Here is a 19,014-nt window from a genome sequence, read left to right on the forward strand (position 1 = left end):
GACTTTTTTTGTTTCAAGAATGAACCCAGCTACACCCTACATCACAGTCTGTCTGTTGACTGCCTACTGTATTTATTTTAATCCTATTTAAAACTGTCCTTTACTATGTTTTTTTGTAGAGGGGAGCTGAAGACTACCACGCCAAACATTTTGAGCGAGAACATCCAAAAGCACATTTAGGACGGGAACACATAGCAGTGTTCCTAGACAACCATCAGTGGGACCCCTTAAGATCCATGGGGGATCTTCATACTCGCACCCACAGGCTCCAGGATGACAAGACGTCCTACTTTGTCAGCACCAAAGCCGGAGCACTTTGCTTCAAACAGGGGACTGAGATGGCCTCTCAGAAGGATTATTCCGTCAAAGTGGTTGAACCCAACATGGCTGCTGATGGTGCTGCTGTGCAGCGGAAACCTTTGGAGCTCAAGGAGCGGCCCTCCGTGTCTCCAAAGACTAAGACGCGAGCTCGGAGCGGCGGGAAGCGACTCGTCAAGTGTGTGTGCCGGCCGGGGTGGCACGGACCTTACTGCGGGGTACCCACTATGGTGTACCACTCCAACCTGCCAACCAAGGAGCGACTAACTCCCAGAGAGACACCTCGGAGGGTGATTAATGCCATCAACGTGAACCACGAGTTTGACCTGCTGCATGCACGATTTCACGAGCTCCATCAGGCTGTCGACCTCTTCCTTATATGTGAATCCAACTTTACTGCCTATGGGGAGAAACGACCTCTTAGGTAAGACCAAACTTTATTTTTCTTTTTGACACGTGAGTTAAGAGTATTTAGTTTAGAATTGTTTGTTTCGTGTTCTAGAGGATGTTTTCTGGACACTTTTTAATACTTAGGAGTTTGAAAAAAAAAAAAAAGCCTAAAGCTAGATATTTGACGTGCAATCAATATCACTAATCCATTGGGTCAACTCCTGTATGGGTGTGTGTGATTAAGGCATAAGACAGAGTACACCCTGAATGGCTTGCCAGTAGAGTCCCAGAGTTCAGCTGCTCATATCATTACCAGAACCCCCCTCCATTTACCAAAATCCCCCCATTCTCCAACAGCTCCACTGGCTGCCAGTTCAACTCCATATAAAATTCAAAACCCTTCTGCTTTCTGTCAAAGCCACTAACAGCCTGGCTCCTCCGCATCCCTCAGGTCTCCTCTACATCTCCGCTCCCTCCCGTTTCCTTCCATCGTCTTCCTTGATTCACTTGTTTGTCCCACGTCTCGCCTCGCCACTCTGAGTTCCCAGCTGCTCAGCTCCTCCTCTAACTTCTCTCACTCTTTTGCATCCTCTAAGTCTCAACTGATTGAACTTCCTCTCAGTCCACAAACAAAACGGCAGTGTCTCATTTTAACCTCAGTCAGGTTTTTGTGCTTATTTTGTGTGTTTTTTGTTGTTTTTAAATGTTGCACAGTGTTCTTGAATGCCAGAAAGACAGCTTAAAAAAACATGATTATTGTTTTGTGTTAAATGTTTGTTTTGTCATAGAAAAGTAAAAAAGTTGTAAAGCTTTTTAAAAACAACTTAAGTTGGAGTTTATTGCTCTATACTGACAAGGTAATTGAAAATAAAATCATACAAGATAGAAGCTAGTCTTTCTAGGATTAGATATCCCATAGATTTCATCTGAAGTGAACCAGTCACAGGACTATTTAAACCTTTGGACTGACGAGGCCAAAGCGGAACTAATCTGTAATTTACACACACAAATACAGTTTATCAGAGCAAACACCTTAAAAGGGCCGTTAAGATGTGTGATGGATGGGAGCTTCTTTTATGTCTTTATAAACAAATTAAATATGAGGATTTCTGACTTCCACAGCATATTTATTTCATCCAAGGTTGCAGTTGATCACAATGCTGCAACAAGTCACTTGTGCCCTTTCTGATATAATTTTTAAATAATGATAGGGGTAAGTAGAAATATGACCATACAAATGTGGTTCAAGGGTGTGGAGGGAAGTTGTAACTTAAACAAATATTAAAGTACCAGAACTTTGATTAACAGAAATACAGATAATTTAAATAGCAAATAACCAAGAAAGTCTTGGGGTCATGATGACACAGCAATAAAGAGCCATACAAAGCTGCTTGACATGCTTCTCCCCCTGTTATTTCCTATTAGAACAGAGTCAAAAACCCAACACGATGAATCATGGCCCAGTACCCTCACTGAGGCAAAGATTGATGGTAAAGAACTTAAAACTTGGAAGTTGTTACTTGATGGTTTCTTTATCAGTCACAGACCCACTTTTAATGCCCAACATTAAATATCTATGTTCTTTTTTTAATTCAACGCTCATGTTACTTGTATTTGGCAGCAAAGCATTAAAAACAAAATTGAAACTTCAAAATATGGTCCATTACATCCAAATAAAACGACAGTGGATGCTAAGCAGCAAGTTTGTAATCCTGTCCTTGTATTTCATCCCTCTAGTTTTCTTCGGCTTCTCCTTAATGGTACGTACAATTACATACGTCACAAGATTCTCTACGTGTTTCTCGACCATTTCCCGGATGGGGGACGGCAGGACGGTTGGATCGCTGATGACTACTTGCGTACCTTCCTGACACGAAACGGCATGTCCAGGGTGGTAGGTTTAAGACCAGACGACGTCTTCGTCATCAACGACGCTGATGAAATCCCTGCACACGAGGGCCTCCTCTTCCTTAAGCTGTTCGATGGTTGGACGGAACCTTTCGCCATCCACATGCGCAAGGTACCTGCAGTTCGTCCTCTGGTTGTGCGGAGTTGACGTCAAACTCTCTGTAACTTTTGATTGTATTCTGTTCTCTCTGTGTGCAGTCACTGTACGGCTTTTTTTGGAAGCAGTTTGGGTCTTTGGAGGTTATATCAGGCTGCACCGTGGGAATGCTCCGCAACGTCTACGACGGCGACGGCATCAAACTGCGTCGGCGTGAATACTACACCATGCCCGGTTTCAGAAAGTACGAGAACGACACGGGCCACATCCTGGTCCAGTGGTCAGTCGGCAGTCCCTTCCACTACGCTGGCTGGCACTGCTCCTGGTGCTTTACTCCTGAAGGGATCTATTTTAAGCTGGTGTCAGCACAGAACGGAGACTTTCCTCGGTGGGGGGACTATGAAGACAAGCGTGACCTTGATTACATCCGCAATCTAATCAAGACAGGGGGCTGGTTTGACGGCTCCATGCAGGAGTACCCCCCTGCAGACTCCAAAGAGCATATGTATGCCCCCAAGTACATGATAGAGAACCATGAACGGTACAGCTACCTCCTGGAGAACCCTTACCTTGACCCAAAAAAGTGAGACTTTCTACTTCAGCAAGGGCCTGTTATGTGAAGAGACCCTGAGTGAAGGATCGGCACTAAGCTTTGAACAACACTGGTGAGGTTGGGGTTTAAAAACGATTGCTTTGGGGTAAAAAAGGGAGTACTTTTTCCACACCAATCATGACGAGGAGAACAACGAGAGGATACAACCACTGGATCTACAGCATCACACCATCGTTCTATGTTTTGGAAGAGGCCAAACTAGCTTTCTTACAGTATTCTGTTGCTTTTAACACCTTCCAGTTGGGACACACCTGTTCTCTGGAAAAAAGGGGCAGCTTCCACTTTAAAAAAAAAAAGAAGGAAAACAGGGATCTTTTGGAGCCAAATTAATGGAAATTTGACACTCAAAGTGAAGAATTGCTGTTGTTTCTGTCTGCGTTTACTAAGGTTTACAGCTCACACTACTGCTTCAGTCTCTACCTTCAGACGTCTTCCCGCCGTAAGTCACGATATCAGTGCAGAATCAAACTCGATCACATTCTCGGGTTTCTGCAGGAAAAAAAATCTAAATCCTCCTCGGAGCACCAAAACACTCACATTCATCTCCATGCACCTTAGACTTGCTTGTGTGTTTGTAAATACTGTGCGTCGTCTGTCTCTGTGTTGTACCGTTCTGGAAAATGAAAAAGGGTGAGGGGAATCGCAGAATAAGAAAACAACAATTTCTCCTCGAGGAATGGTAGAGAATTATGTTGAGGTGGCCCGATGTTACACAGCAGAGAGGAAGAGGCATTAAAAAGGAGAAGTGCAGTGATGTTAAAGAGGAAGAATGAACATTACACAGATGAGTGTGTGTTGCCTTGAGAATAAATCACGCCTTTGTCTATTATCATTTTGCCCCGTCAGTAACCAGTTCAGACAAAGTGGACACAACACCTTCTGCTTTTTTTTAATCCCTCAGCTCAGTAGCTGGCATTCCTTTTGTTTCCTTGGAAACTAAAATATGTAAAACACAGGTCTGGTTTTGTTAAGATGTGTGGGTGGATGTATGTCAGTGAAGGAGCTATATTTCTGAGATGAGGTCAGCAACTGCAAAGTTTTCAAAGAGTCTCTGACGCTTCATCAGATCTTCTCTTTTAGTCCTGCACTTCCTGTTTTTTGGGAGGGGGGGGGGGTTGCTTCCTTTTTCTTCTGTTTGCTAAAGTTAGCCTCCACTCACTGACCTCCGTGCCCTACGTTGATTAAATTAAAGTCACCTACTTGCTTTTTAAATCCCCCTCTCACCCTTCCACGCTTGACTAATCTTTGCATCCCTTCACAGGAGTGAACGAATTAGCATATGTGCTTCTTGTTTGTCTCCCAGCTGTGAACAGCTGTCCTTGTGGTCAAAATGTATAAAAAATCCCCACTCCGCCTCTCTTGGTGGAACTTTTTGTTGTGAATGTCACATCTGTGGATGTGGTTTAGAGTCATTTGAGGATCTTTTCAAAAACAAGGAAACCAAATATTTGAATTTTAAACATGCATACATTAATTTCTTCCTAACTGGGTTTTAAAGGTTGTGTTTTCTCAGCCCCAGGCTTGAAAATAAAACTGCTTACAAAATGTAAAGTTTCCAGGCGGAAATGCGATGAGTGATATGAGGGATGAAGATTGGTTGGAGTTTGATACTAATACTTGATGTTAGGAGTCAGAGGCATGCACAGATTACACTCTTCCTCCACTCTTCCTGGCTGTAAGCGCTTGGCGGGAAAATAAGATTAGCCAGCAGGCGGCTGACAGTTGTTTGGGGGTCAGTGCTGTGTTTCCTGCGGGAGCAGCTGTTTGGGGTGTGGAGCCAAAAAAATGTCTAAATCTGAAGGAGGTGCAGAAACATAAGAAACTACGTGGTGTGTCAACAGTGCTGACAATATAAGCTGCTTTTTATTTCTTTGAAACTCACTTTGAAAGAACAGTGACGTACGTGATTAAAGGAGGTGTCGGCTATTAATAACTTAGACAATAGTGCACTTCCACAAATCAAAGAAAAGCAGATGCTTTTTGACTCTCCTGTAACTAAATATGTAGGATTTCTCCTCCCAAAACACAAACTTTCTAAGCAAATTTAAAGCAAAAGTCCTCCGCTCTTGCAGCCATAATCAGAACGGCCTCTCTCTGCAATGAAATAATTGCTGCCACAGTTTTATTTGAAAAACAAAGGAAGGACAGAAAAAGTGCCTCGCCGAAACGCCCTTTCAGGAATGCGACAACAGAAGCGTCACATCACAGACTAATGGGGTATTTATGTTTAAAGCCCTGTCAGGAGACAATTAACTCCAATTCACTCAGCCCTCGTCTGCACATCTGCACAGCACTCACATGTCTGCAAGTTTGTATGCTTTTGTGCGGTTTAGGGCGTTAACAGTGGTGACTCACGGTTTTCAAGAGTTTTGCCAAAAGACGAGCTAGGGGTTGCTTCACCGGGACTATTGTCTAACATCGCCATGGTGACGATCCCTCGAGGAACACCTGACTTCGTTAGGTCATCCTCCAAGGCTGTAGATTAGTAGTTTGGTGGCGGGAGTCAACAGTTAGTGGAATCCCAGAGGAACTCTTCTCTTGGGGGCATTTTTTTTTACCCTTGAATGAGTCCAGGTGGCTTAGTTCAGTGGACTGGGAATTGCCCCAAAATGTCAACCCTTTATTTGGTTTACTTTCACTCCCTATTCCTTTGAAAGCTGTCCAAACTGCGAACAAACGACAAGTATTTAAAACAGGTGGAGAAATTGGTTGCACCAAAGCTCAAATGAACACTCCCATATACCAATAGAAAGGTGATATTGCTGAAGTAAAATCAAGATTGGTTTGCTTTACAGCTACAAAACCAATGAAAAGTCAAAATGTCCAACAAAAATGTGACATTTCTTTAGTAAATATAATATTAACTGAGATTTGAGAAGAAAAAAAAAACAGCATTTTTGTCCATCGTTAATGCTTTTATCTAATGCACAAAAGGAGAAAATGTACTGTAACTTTTTAACTGTTAACACCGCTCAAGCCGTTTTTCTCTTTCAAAATCTACTGGAATGACATTGATCGTGCTAACAATTAAAAAACTACAGTAAATAAAATAATATAAACACTGGAGCTCCAATGTTAGAGTTTAAAATGAAGTGTGTAAACAGGAGCATTTAGTCATTTCACCTTGCATTTCCAGGATATAAGGTGCCTCATCTCCAAATTGGAAGCTCAAGTTTGCCTAAGGGCACTTCAGCGAGCCGTAGCCGGCCAGAAGTGGGTGTTAAAAGCGCGGAGATGCTTGTGACATCATTTTAATGCCAGATATGGTCACATACAACACCAGTAGAGTGGGAAACGGTGCTATCATTAAATGTGTTTCCCCTTAAAATAAAAAGACATCAGAGTCGGACGCTTTCAGTGGAAATCTCAACAATTCAGCTTCCAGAAATGATCAAATGTAATTTATCTTGTTGCAACTAACGCTATGCAATAGATGATGGAATATAAAAAGCAAAAGTTGACAAAACAGGAGGTAACTGTGGATGATGTTTTAGGAAAAACCCTTTGAGAGTTCTCTTATGTCAAGTCGAACAGATGCAAATTGATCCTGCAATGAACCGAAATTAAAGAAACGTTATCAACCTCTGTGTTTTTTATGACAGTAGGCGATCGTATCCTTAGATGCTGAAACTGAGCATCTCCATGTGTTTGGTTGGGATGTGAACATTCCTCCTACAAGGAAATATCCACAAAAAGCTACTGGAAAAAGATCAAAAGCTGCAGTAGAAAGTCACAAACTGATTTTTGCTTTGGGATCTTTACAGGTCTTTCAGATGTTCTTGTTACTGCGTTTCGCCAACGATACAAGCTTTTAATTTGTAGCAGAAGCCTGCCAGCAGATCTGCAGTATACTGCTACTGGCTGCTCCTGAGAAGAGGGGGAATACATTAAGTGCAAAGTGAGTCAGCTGCAGGTAGAATTGGAGTCATGCTCTGCAGCCTTGTTGTACTTAATATTAAAATCCAAAACAAGAAATGGGCTTTTCCGTAAATTGCAGATTCCATTAGCTTTCTTTTTTTTGATAACAGAAAATCTAGGACTTGAGTATAGTAACAGTAAATTTAACAAAAAATACAACCATAAATATGTCAAATGATGGGCTGTCTTTATATCATGTTTACAAGTATTTGCCCCTCCTTCACCATTAACCCCCCCCATCTGTTGTTTTGCTCCCGCTCTGGCTGTCTTCTTGTCTCCAGGACTTGCATGATTTCGCAACTCTGGATCCCTTCCAGCGTCATGACCTCCAGCAAATGATCCTTTCTAAGAAAAAAAACACAGGCCTCATTCAGGCCAGCAATCCAAGAGACAGACGTCCCGGTTGACTTGAAGTCGTTCCCACGGGAGCTGAAGATGACTTTTATGAGCGCTCATTTGAACTCTTGAAGCTTAAGCGTTTTAAATGAGGATAACTGAAAGCTTCCTGTGAAGCTTAGATAACTAGTTGGTTTTATTTTTATTTTTTCTCCATAAAACTCTAACATGATTCAACCTGGATCAAAAACTCACTCAAATGAATCATTTTTGGAATGTGAATATCCATTCTTTTAAGGAGCTGAGTTATTTATCAGTTTGTAAACACTAGTTGGGTTAAAGAGTTAGTGTGACCCAGTCTAACGGGGGAAAAACCCATCTTCGATTAGGGTGAATTCTAAGTGAGCTGAGCTCACATCGCTTTACCAAAACGTGGTTACATTTGTAGGAAACGTGTCTCTGAGTTGATGAGTCACATTTGTGAATCTGTTCAAGAACAGCTTGTTGGCATTGGGATGGATATTATTAAAACAAATTTGGTACAGGAGTCCATATGCTGTTATCAGACATATGAAAGTCAGAGCTGCTGCACAGCACAGACAGATGGATGCAGTGACACATGCGTGCTCCAGGGGGCAGAAAAGCAGTCTGGCCAACACCTGGCTGCAAAGCAAGTGCCATGACAAACAGGAGGGGAGTGACGAACATATGGCTTTCTTTGTCACTGACTACTACTGTCCATGCCTGTGTTTGCAACAGTAAAGCATAAAAGTCAGCATTTCTTCACTCTTTATGATTTAATTTTGCTCAGTTAGCTAAGCTATTACACTTTTGAACCCTCAGTCTTTCATAATTGGCACTAAAGTCCTGTAAAAGGAGAGTGCTTCAGAGTCAACACCTGAACTTGATTCAGATTCACTCCGATGTCCTCTGGTCTGTCGAGGAGAAAAGATTTAGCTCGGCTGGGATCAAAGAAAAGCTGATAGTGAAATCATATTTAAAGGCTTAAACGTGACATTTCCGCTGGCTGGCTCCCTGTCGGACTCCCAGCTGCAGCGTCTCAGAGCACGCATTCACTTACATGTGTGGACTCCATTTATTCCTCTTTGATTTGGGTTGGTTGTAATCTGAATCCCTTTGGTTTTTCTGGATCGAAACCAGACTGTAAAATGGGGTGTAGAATGAAGGGGCTATTTAGGAGGGGAGGGGGTATGAATGTTGAGTCTCAGGAGGGTTCAAATTCCCTACATTCCCTATCAGCATTCAAGACTGAAAAAAAAGGATTGGAATGTTCCTCATCGTTTTTCCACATTTTTAATCTTTTTGGTTTACTTTGCACTTTTGCTTTGACATGAGGTCAGTGAAGGGGGCTTTCTTTCCTATGTTTTGAGTTTTAATAGAATATTTTTGGTGGAGTAGTAGCGGGGAGGGTGAGATGATGAGCGTCTCTGTTTCTTCTATTTAACTTGGTATTCCGTTTGCCTGGTTTTATAACTCCGTCCTGTTGGCAGCTTGATTTTAAATGTGGTGTGTGTATGTGAAGGAATATAGTTGTTAAAAGACACTGTCAAAGCTGACTTCCCGTCCACCTCATGTCGGCTTCCAACTAGAGATTTCCCCTTCCTTTTTTGAATTTTTTTTGTTGTAAATCATTTTCTTAAGAACCTAATAGCATCACATAACCACTTGGAAACACTTACATCCATAATGATTAACACAGAACACAACAAACAACACGCCAACGGAGTTTAAAAGTGAAAAACACAAAAAAATAATAGACAAAAGTGTCCAATACAAAATCTCCAAGGTAGAACTTGTGTTTAATAGTTGCACTACAGCGATGCATGAACACCTGAAGAGGAAGCATGTTGTAATGAGTTTGATGACGCTGAAGAGGGATTGTTTTTGCTAAGCTAAGCTAACATTAGTGCAAACTTGTAGCGACACGTGAATGTGAGAGTTTCGAATACAGAAGCCCCATTTACATAGATTTTCAGTTGAAGTGGTCACTTTTGCCAAGGACGGTGTGAACGTAGCATCAATCTCACAATGAAAGCTAGCCACTGTTTAACCAGAAAAATAACATTTTTTCTGCTAGTAGGAGGTGGTCAGGTGCTTGATGCTTGAAAACCCATCCACGCGCGTGTCTTTGTTTTTCGTCTGACCTTGTGTACTTGTGAAAACAGTTTCTGAAAGTGGTGCTGCTTTTGTTGCTCCAAACACTGAATCCACATTTTGAACCCACGATGACCTCATTCATCCCAGCATGCCTGAATCATGACTCAGGTGTGACGGTTCCAAAAAAAAAAAATATATATATATATATATATATATGAGTGATTTAGTGCGGAAGTGTTTGTACTAATGGTTTCCTCCGACTAAACCAGTAAAACCTGTTTATTTTCAGTCAGTTTTCTAACAGAAACAAAAAACGAATGTGACAAGCCAGTTTCTGCTATTTACTTAATGGTGTTCTCTGAAAGCAACCACAAGGAGGCCCTCCACATGTGCCCTCGAACATCTTCGTCTTTAGCCGGACACTCAATTCCATCCACATTGCCATTGAAAGTGGACAAAAAGGCTAAAGAAAAAGTCCCCACACATCAATAGCATCGCCTCGGTAGATGACTGGCACCCGGCCCCCGGGGACGCGCTTAATTGTCTGCTGTCTGCAGCCAATTAACCAACCAGGCTGCGTGCCAATCCTAATCCTCAGCAGCCTGCTTTGCCAGAATTAGCCCTCTACTTTTCTTTTTTTGTGCAGTTTGTGTTAAAAAAAGGAAGAAAATAAAAAAGAATTAATCATGGTTTACAGTTTCTGAGAGAGGGTGATTAGAAAACGAGGTGCAGCTTTATTACCCTGCCTGTGCAGATTTCAGCCACTTTCAGGGCAAAGAGGCGATCTTTACGAGAATGTAAAAATGTGAAAGCTGTCCAGAAGAGAAAAAAAAACAAAATGTTTTGATGATGTCCAATAACTTATCCTCTGCCTTGCTCTTTCCATATGCACTGATGATTGTAGATAGATTGTTTATTTTTATTTAATTTTTAATCCATTGTTTTGAGGGGTTTTCTTTTTTTTTAAGAGTTAAAAGTGTGTGAGAAAGCGAGTGTGTATTTACTGTACGTCTGGGAGAATGAAGAAAAAAACGATGGTGTGTTCTTCTCATGTGTAGTAACATTTGGCTTCCAAATGCACACATCTTTTTTTTTTTTTTCCAGCTGGAAGCAGTGTGTCGAGCGTGTTCACCGTGTTGCTTTGCATCTTCATCCACTCATTCAAATAAAAGCAAAACCAACTGGAGCAGCAGGAAAAGGATATTTTTCCATCAGTGTGGAAAAAATGGAAATGAGAGACAATAATTTTGAAAAAAAAAAGATATTTTTCTCTTCTTTGGGGTCACAGAGGAGAGTGTACATTTTTAAGTTAAGTAAAAGTAATAAAAAAAGTTCATTTGTTCTCTATATGAATGACTGTATGTTAACCATGAATAAAGGTAATGAGTTCTATGACAAAGTCATATAATAAAATGATTTTAAAAATGTAATTGTCATTGTGTGTTAACTTGCCTCACTAGAGGGCAGCACTGTTAAACACATGGGGTTCCATTAGGCTGCAAACTACATTTTTAGACAGATGATTTGGTCAAAGTGAATCCTTTTTACTTGTTTTAATGAATTAAACGGAACTCCAAAAGACTCTTTATTTAGGTGTAGAAATCCAGAGAAGATTTAAAAAATAAAAGCTGTCAACTGGACTTTGTTTGCCTTTCATTATTGAAGAGGTTTCACATCTTCTCCAAAGTCTCTTGGAAAAAAGGCAAAACATCTTTAATTATTAAAGATATTTCAAGTGCATTTGACGGCTTTTTTTTTACCTTCCACTTTGATGGAATCAACCTGGATGAGTGAGAATCAACACAGAGGAAGGCAGAAAGATTTATTTTTGATCATAAATTTAAAACATCTTTTCTGGTTTTTTTTTGTAAATTTGGGAATTAATTGTTGATGTGCTGATAATCCTTTTTTGATTTTCTTACTGGCCTTTTTTATTTTAACTAACCCCTTTAGACTGTTTTGTGGTTAAATTGTGTTGATGTATTCAGGTGTTGTTGCAGTGCTGTGAAAAACCCCTTCAGCTAACCATAACCGGCCAAACTTGGTAGAAGCAAGCGTGTGATTGGACGCCTTTTTGTTTGAATCACATGTACATAAAAAGGTAAAAACTAAAGATATTAGATATGTATCGAAAAATCAATCAAGCAGTGGAGTAAAAGCGGTATCAGTTAGGGATGTAAAACATTGATCAAGCAGCTGAAGTATCGTTTGAAAACCACAGATATGTACAAGATTATGTTGGTTAAAAGGTATATAATAAATCAAGACTTAAATAATCGATTTCTAACTAAATGTAGTTTCTCTTTTGTTTTGTTTTTTTACCATCTTTGTCTTTTTATGAATATGTGATGCAAACAAAAAGATGTCCAATCATAAGTTTGCCTCTTCCATGTCAATACCTGAACAAATTTCTCTGTTAAATACCATGCTTTATTATTTATAGCTTTAAATCACATATGAATAAGAAATCTAGAGTTTTTATCGTTTTTGGTAAAATAATGGGACTGTAGTTGAACTCTTTATGTATTGATTGGTGGACCATATACCGAGATGTGTATCAAACTGTGAGAGAGGTAAAGACACACACCCCTAGTAAAAACAGTGGAGACAGCATTAAAGACATTGTCAAAGTCTGAAAGAAAGAGATTGTTTCCATCCTGATAGATTTTACACATTTTATCAGTCTAATCTCGTTCATATATGTGGTTTTTAAAACAGTATTGCTGTAACTCCCAATACTACATTGATTTTTAAAAACATTTTTCTACCTTTTACATCCCAAGTGTTTTTGCTGTCAAACTTGACATAATCTGTTGCTACATGAACTCTTGAGTCCGTCGACAAAAAAAGTTTACTTTCTCTTAAACTATGTTCATATTGCCCTTGGCAACGCGTGTTTTAGTGGCCATTTCCAGTGAAAAATCGAAGTAAATGCACATATATGTATGTTTCAAAACTCTCTCTTAGCCACACAAGTTTCTATGACTGTTTTTTAGCTCTGTATTCCAAATGTATGTCCAATAAATGTTGAAAGTTAAACCAGGTCAAATTTTGACCAATCAGGGACTTGGATTTAGTAGTGGCATATGGATGACGTCCCTTTTACTTAATTTAACTGTTTGACAATTAATCATGGCGGAGGAATGAATAATTGCGGCTTGTACCTGGACGGAATTTTATGACTCCAAGTCTTTCATATAATGGAATAGAGCTGAGAAATAAAAAACCTGGAACAACATTTATTAGATTTGCACTACTTTGACATTTCACACCAAGCCTCTTCCAGCTGTAGGTGTTGAACATGCACTAGTAAACAGTAGAAAAACAAGAAGAAGTCCCTCCCTGCTTGTCCAGTGTGAACACCATGGGCTAAACGTGCGTTTAGTGTGGTCTTGAACGCACATCACATCCAGTGAGTTTGTAGCTTCGTGGTGTGTGACCCCAACCGCTTTTGAAAATAAAGATATTAAAATATCATTTGTTTTTTACTCCAAAAAAACGATCTAGAAATGCTACAAATATGCACATTTAGCTGTCGTGGGATAAATCAGTTCTTTAAGGGGAAGGTAGTGTAGATGATTTAGATTGAGCTCCTTGCTCAAAAGATGCTGCAAAACAGGAAGTGAGGCCCAAATATGTGGGTGTGAACCAAGCGATGACACATAAATGACAAAAACAATCTCTGTAAACTTTCCTGGCGTCATTCCGTCAGTCTTTTGTTGTTTTTTTATAGCAAACAAGAGTCATCCGAGGCCGGAGACATGCAGCCGTGATGAGGGCGCCACTTTAGTCCAAACATTGAGTTAATGATCCATTTTAAGTGCCAGACCAACCAGGATGGAGCAGACTTTAGCCACACCCAGCGACATAAACACACGCCATGAATAAAAAACAAAACATTTTAAATATTTGAACACAGCTTTATTTAAAATCCCTGTACATCTTTGGTTGCACGAGCATAAAGTGTAAAGCAGCCAGTACAAATATTTACTCTCAGAGGTGAGAATGGTTAAAAAGGATGAAAAACAACTGCTGCTGCAGAGTAAACATGCTGCTCTTCTGTGTAACACAGAAAAAAATGGTAACTACATATTCTCCAAGAAAAAAACTCACAGTATATAAAACCATTTGCATAATTTGATTTTTTATGGAAATAAATATTTTTAGCAAGATATAAGTAATATTTCAGCTTTCTTTCTTGCACTTAGTGTGTGGCTGATTAAAAATAATGACATTCATCCACAAGCATTCCTGGAGTTACTGTAGTAACTAAAAATGGAAAAAACATGTTCAGTGGTTGACGTTAAATAGTAAATAAAATGAGCACTTTTGGTTCCAAAGGCAAACTACTTTTTAAAGTGAAAAATTCTCAGGAAGAATAAATATGTTTGTAATTACTTTTTTTTTAATATAAAGCAGCTTAACAACAAAGCAATATTAAAGGGAATCACTAAACTGAATGTGGTTTTCAACAAAGTTTCCCTCAGCCGTATAAAAGGCAATAAAGTTGCTGATTACGACTGTGCTCGCAGGAAAAGACACTTATTATAGACCGACAGCCAATTATAAGTTCCTACAAAAGGAGGTCAGACTTCACACAAATCCACATTTATAACAAGCCTTAGGGCACAGACAGAGCTGACACTTTCATAGGTTGCACACTGGAAACAGTTTGACCAAGTTTGCAACTGTTTGTTTGGCACAAGAGTTTCACCACGAAAACAAAAGTGGCTGAAATTCAACGTGTAACCACTATTGGCCTGACTACATTAATGAGTCAGATGACTATTAATCCAATGTAAAACAGCTCAACTCTAAATGAACAACTTCTTTTTCTTATTAAAATTAACATCTAGAATTTATATAAAAATAAAACTGAAAAGGGGATTCAGATGTATTTTAGAGATAAAAGCAGCTCTGCTGTCTAACATTTTATAATTTAATTTCCCTCTTTGCTTCTTTTTAATATGATAAATTTGCATTATTTGTATTCCAGACAAACTCATAACACTCCACCCCCTTAACTCCCTTTGTGTTTCCTACCAACTAATGATTTACAACTTCCACCTTCACAATCAACAGCCATATGGCAGAAAAAAAAGATCAAAATTTCAATATCTACACAAAGTACAAAGACCAAAAACAAATAATTAAATGCATTGTTATGCAAAATGAATTTCTGAAACAGGAAATGACTAAAAGTAACCTCAAAGGACGCATCATTTCCCTTCAGACAATGTGAAGGCTGGTCTGGACTGCCTTATGTTCAATTATCCACTGTCCAACACAATAGAACTTTCTGGAAATATTCTTTATAATCAGATGAAAATGAAAATTCAACAAACATAATCAGACACAAAGTAAATTATTGCAGTTTGTCATCAAAAATAAATTAATAACTACTTTGAGAAATCTACTTTACATTCTGAACTTGTGATTCATCAATATGAAGAGCAAATAACTTTGTGTGAAGAATGATCTAGAATCAGAAACGCTGATGGGCGCCAGAAAAAAAGAACATTCGTATCTGTTTGTTTCTGACCTCTCCTTCTCCAACAGAACAGTTAAAGGACTTTGCTGTGTCACATAAATCTGAATGGAGCTCTATCCTCTCAGACATCACGCATACTTGTGGCTCCTCCAAGACGTTCCAAAAACCAAAATGGAAGAAAATCATCTTCATTTGTCAAAATCTCTCTGCTTCAGAGAGACTTTATTTGCATTTCTAGCAACTAAAATGTGCACTCATGAGGACATTTATCAGCTAAAAGTATGAAACGTCACGCGTGGGGACTGCTGGGGAAGCAAATCATGCAGGAGTTGTCTATTAATGTCAAACTGTTTTATTTCTGCTAAAATTGAGGAGTTTCAAGTCATATATACAAGAAAAACTAAGTATTGCAAAGATGAGACATAGCACTGAGGACTAAAATGAGATCCAGGGGGAAAACATGGTTCCTGCAAAGCTCACTCTTCTTTAATGAAAGCCCACCGTGGAAAGGGCTGGTTTGTTGCTTTATTAAGCTGACAGTTTGAAGGGAGGAAAAAAAGAATAGAGTACAGACTTTATAATAACAGCTGCTCCGTCAGGACTGCAGATCCTCTGTATTGATGTTTTTGGAAAAGTGGCATCAAATCAATTGTGTGTTGTGTAGGTGGAAGGTGTTTTTGACAGACTAAATGACAAAAAGAGCAAAAGTCTAAGTTAAAATTTGCTTCTGACTGATAAGTTATTTCTAAAATGACAACAACAACAAAAAAATCACTAAATTATAAAAAGTGCTGGTTATTTTACCCCTTTAAGTCACTTCTTCTTATCTGGTCCGCCCAGCATCCTCCCTGTGCTTCTTCTGAATCTGGAGTTTGAAATTGCCATTTTGAATTCAGCTCGTTTTCAAATTAAAGCAAATTTTCCATGGTTTCAGCTTGCATTTACATCCTTACCGTTGACTGTATATGAGAACTGGAGTGAGTGAGTGTGACGTCACCCATAGAAAATGACTTCCTTCCATCTCCAACCAAATGAAGTCAATTCAGACAATCATAACTGAAGTTTGGTGTCTGAGCAAAGTCTCTTTAATCCCCTCAGCTTTGACAGCACAACATGCTCGGAGTAGATAAGAACAACGACCCGCGGCAAACACTTAGCAGTTGTCTGTCAAATCCGCAGTCTGGATCAGAAGAGAAGCCATCTCCTCCATGGTAACCCCAGCAGCTCCTTTAAGTAGGTCAGAAAGTCAAACAGCTAAATGAGCCTCTGATGGAGAGATAAGTTGGAGCAAAAGGCATTTTCCCCTCTGGCTGCAGGAGGGGGTTGTATTCCAGCTCACCTTGGCCATGCATGCACCAGTTTTCCAGATAAACTGCCAGGTAAAGTTTGAAAGTAGTTTGTGTTTATTTTGATGAAACAATCCTGCAGGTTTTAGTTTACTGGGTAACACAGCTGTTGAACGAAATGGAAGTTTCTCCAATTACCTATCAGGCAGGATTAAGAGTAAACTTCCTTTAAAAAAACATCTTAATCTGCTGTTATGTTTTCAACTTGTGACCCCTGCACAAAAACAAATGAAGCCAACAGAGCTTAAAGTGGCCTCATCATGATCCAACCTCCCCATCAGCTTTGGCAATGCTCCCTCTCAGTTTGTGCTCAGTGAAGCTTTTACGATGGAACAGAGAGAGGGGAAGGCTGACAGAAGTACAGATAACCTCTGCAGTAAAATGTGGATGAACACTGAGAATTAGCCAACCGCTGCCCAAACCGTTGGGTTCAAACTGTGGAGCTTAATTTTAGATTTTGATGGATAGTGCATAAATAGTGCAGCAGGAGTTCATTTGAAATTCACCTCTGAGGTATGGGCGGGACTTTTGGTGATGAGTAAGCCTGCCCATATTTTCCGTCGTCCAGTGGAGCTTGCTAGCTTAATACTCCGGAGCTCACTAGCTCGCTACAGCGGAGCTCGCTACAGAAATTGTGGACAAACCCATTTGGGGCCCACATTTTCTGCCCATTTTTAAACCATATGGGGCCCACCTGGCCTTGCTGGCTGGGCAGTAAGTAAATAAATAGAGAACTAGATTGAGGGATCTTAAAACAAATTATCATAACAGTTCAAAATCAAAATTGGTTTTATGAAAATTAAATTGTAAAACACATCTTTGCAAACGTCGAACAATTAGAGACTCAATTTTGATGGTGTCCTATTAATTTAGTTTACAGAAGTTTACAGAATTGTTTGAAAATTGAACATGGAGGAAAAATGAATAATTCCGGTTTGACACCAAGTTTTTCATGTATCGGAATAGAGCTGTGAAAGAAAAAACCCTGGAGCAAGGCTTACAAGATTTTCCCCACTTTGACATTTCAGGTTTTGCACCAAGCCTTGTCCACCTGTAGGTGGCGGACATGTACTAGTAAACAGTCGATAAAGAAGAAGAAGAGGAAGCCCCTCCCTGCTTGTTCAATGTGAACATCAAATGCTAAAAGGGCATTCAAGAACACGTTACATGGTGTTTTCATACTTTTAAACTTTATTGGGAGTTTTCAATGTCACAGTCCCTGCTTCTTCCTGTTTATAAACTCTGTGGAATCCAAATCCTGTCCGTCCAGACCTGATAGCAGCTGCTCGCCCGAGGCTCAGGCTTCATGCTTGGACCTGAATGAAAAGGTCTCCGTGGGTCTTTTATCGTCCCAGTACGCTCATCCCAACCTTCCCAGCACCAGACGAACTCTGCACTCCTTCACATCTGCTCCATCACTCACAGAACTGCAGAACTACACGCAGGAATGCTGAGGTCACCATGCTGTGAGTACCGATACAAACTGTACATGCTACGCTCTGAAAAGTCCTCCCATTATCTTTTACAGAGGAACATTATGAGGCCGTTTGTTTCAGATCGTTTAAAAAGACAGGAGGTTCTGCCTCCTTCCTCCTCTCAGTCCTTGGAGATCATCATGTTTCCTCGGCCTTCCTGAGACCTCCTGGATCACAATATCTGCTGCACAGCAGACCTTGCTTAGAACCCATAAAAAATAGCATCATTCTAGAATGTTCACTCATCAATAAAATGATTAAATTTATCAATCCAGGATGGTATTAATATCACGCTCCATCTGTTTGGTAATCTGATTTATCTTCACTTCTGGCGACTCTGAGAATCATTCATTTGAGAGGAACATCATTGTTGGTAACTTTTACACAAATTTCAGTATGTTTGCTTTCAGCTGACAGACACGATCACGTCACGCTGGAATTGTTTTCTTACTTTCCTTAAAAAACAGTTTGTGCTCCATCTGCGATTGCATCAATGTTTTATTTATTGTATATTTTTTAATAAATCTGTTGTTTATTAACTGTGATGTTTGTCCAAGTGCAGGCTTCTTTCCACACAGTGCTGATCAGGAGATGTAAGTGAGGCTGTTAAAGTGCAGTAACGTGAGGCATCATGGGAAAAAAGCAAAGATGTCTGTCGTACAAGGAAGGGCAATATGTTGCTTATTATTGTTTGCATTGCTGTTTTGACTAGTTCACTATTTTCCTCAAATTTTTCACTTAAGCTTAGTGAATCCTGTAGGATGGCCAAACTAAACTGCTTAATTTCTTAATTTCTAACAATTAGAGTGCACAAAAGGAGTTCAATGAGAGGATTTCAGGGAAGGAAAAAGGAAGAATCTGTACAACACACCTGTGTGTCACCTGTTTCACCCTGTGTTGCGACCTATCACCCGCAGCATACCCGTAGAAATTCATTTATTTTACCGTACTGATCTGGCCGTCTAGACCTTACAGAGCATTTCATGTGAGAAACTTCAATGAGA

General features: G+C 39.8%; 1 protein-coding gene across 9 annotated transcripts in view; it reads left to right on the forward strand.

Annotated features, from left to right (window-relative positions):
- The window catches only part of mgat3b (beta-1,4-mannosyl-glycoprotein 4-beta-N-acetylglucosaminyltransferase b), a 55,268-nt gene extending 44,140 nt beyond the window's left edge, over nucleotides 1–11,128 (forward strand). For 7 of the 9 annotated variants that reach the window (XM_036212439.1, XM_036212321.1, XM_036212341.1 and 4 more), the window contains 3 exons: nucleotides 120–742; nucleotides 2,446–2,728; nucleotides 2,815–11,128. In XM_036212439.1, the coding sequence (XP_036068332.1) occupies nucleotides 120–742; nucleotides 2,446–2,728; nucleotides 2,815–3,300 (1,392 nt within the window). In that variant the 3' untranslated portion in view covers nucleotides 3,301–11,128. The remainder of the gene's footprint in view (nucleotides 1–119; nucleotides 743–2,445; nucleotides 2,729–2,814) is intronic. The other 2 variants (XR_004948046.1, XR_004948057.1) reach the window with 2 other exon arrangements.
- Nucleotides 11,129–19,014: the final 7,886 nt, after the last annotated feature.

Source organism: Oryzias melastigma, linkage group LG1 (assembly GCF_002922805.2).
Source record: "Oryzias melastigma strain HK-1 linkage group LG1, ASM292280v2, whole genome shotgun sequence".
In the NCBI taxonomy this organism is placed as follows: domain Eukaryota; kingdom Metazoa; phylum Chordata; class Actinopteri; order Beloniformes; family Adrianichthyidae; genus Oryzias; species Oryzias melastigma.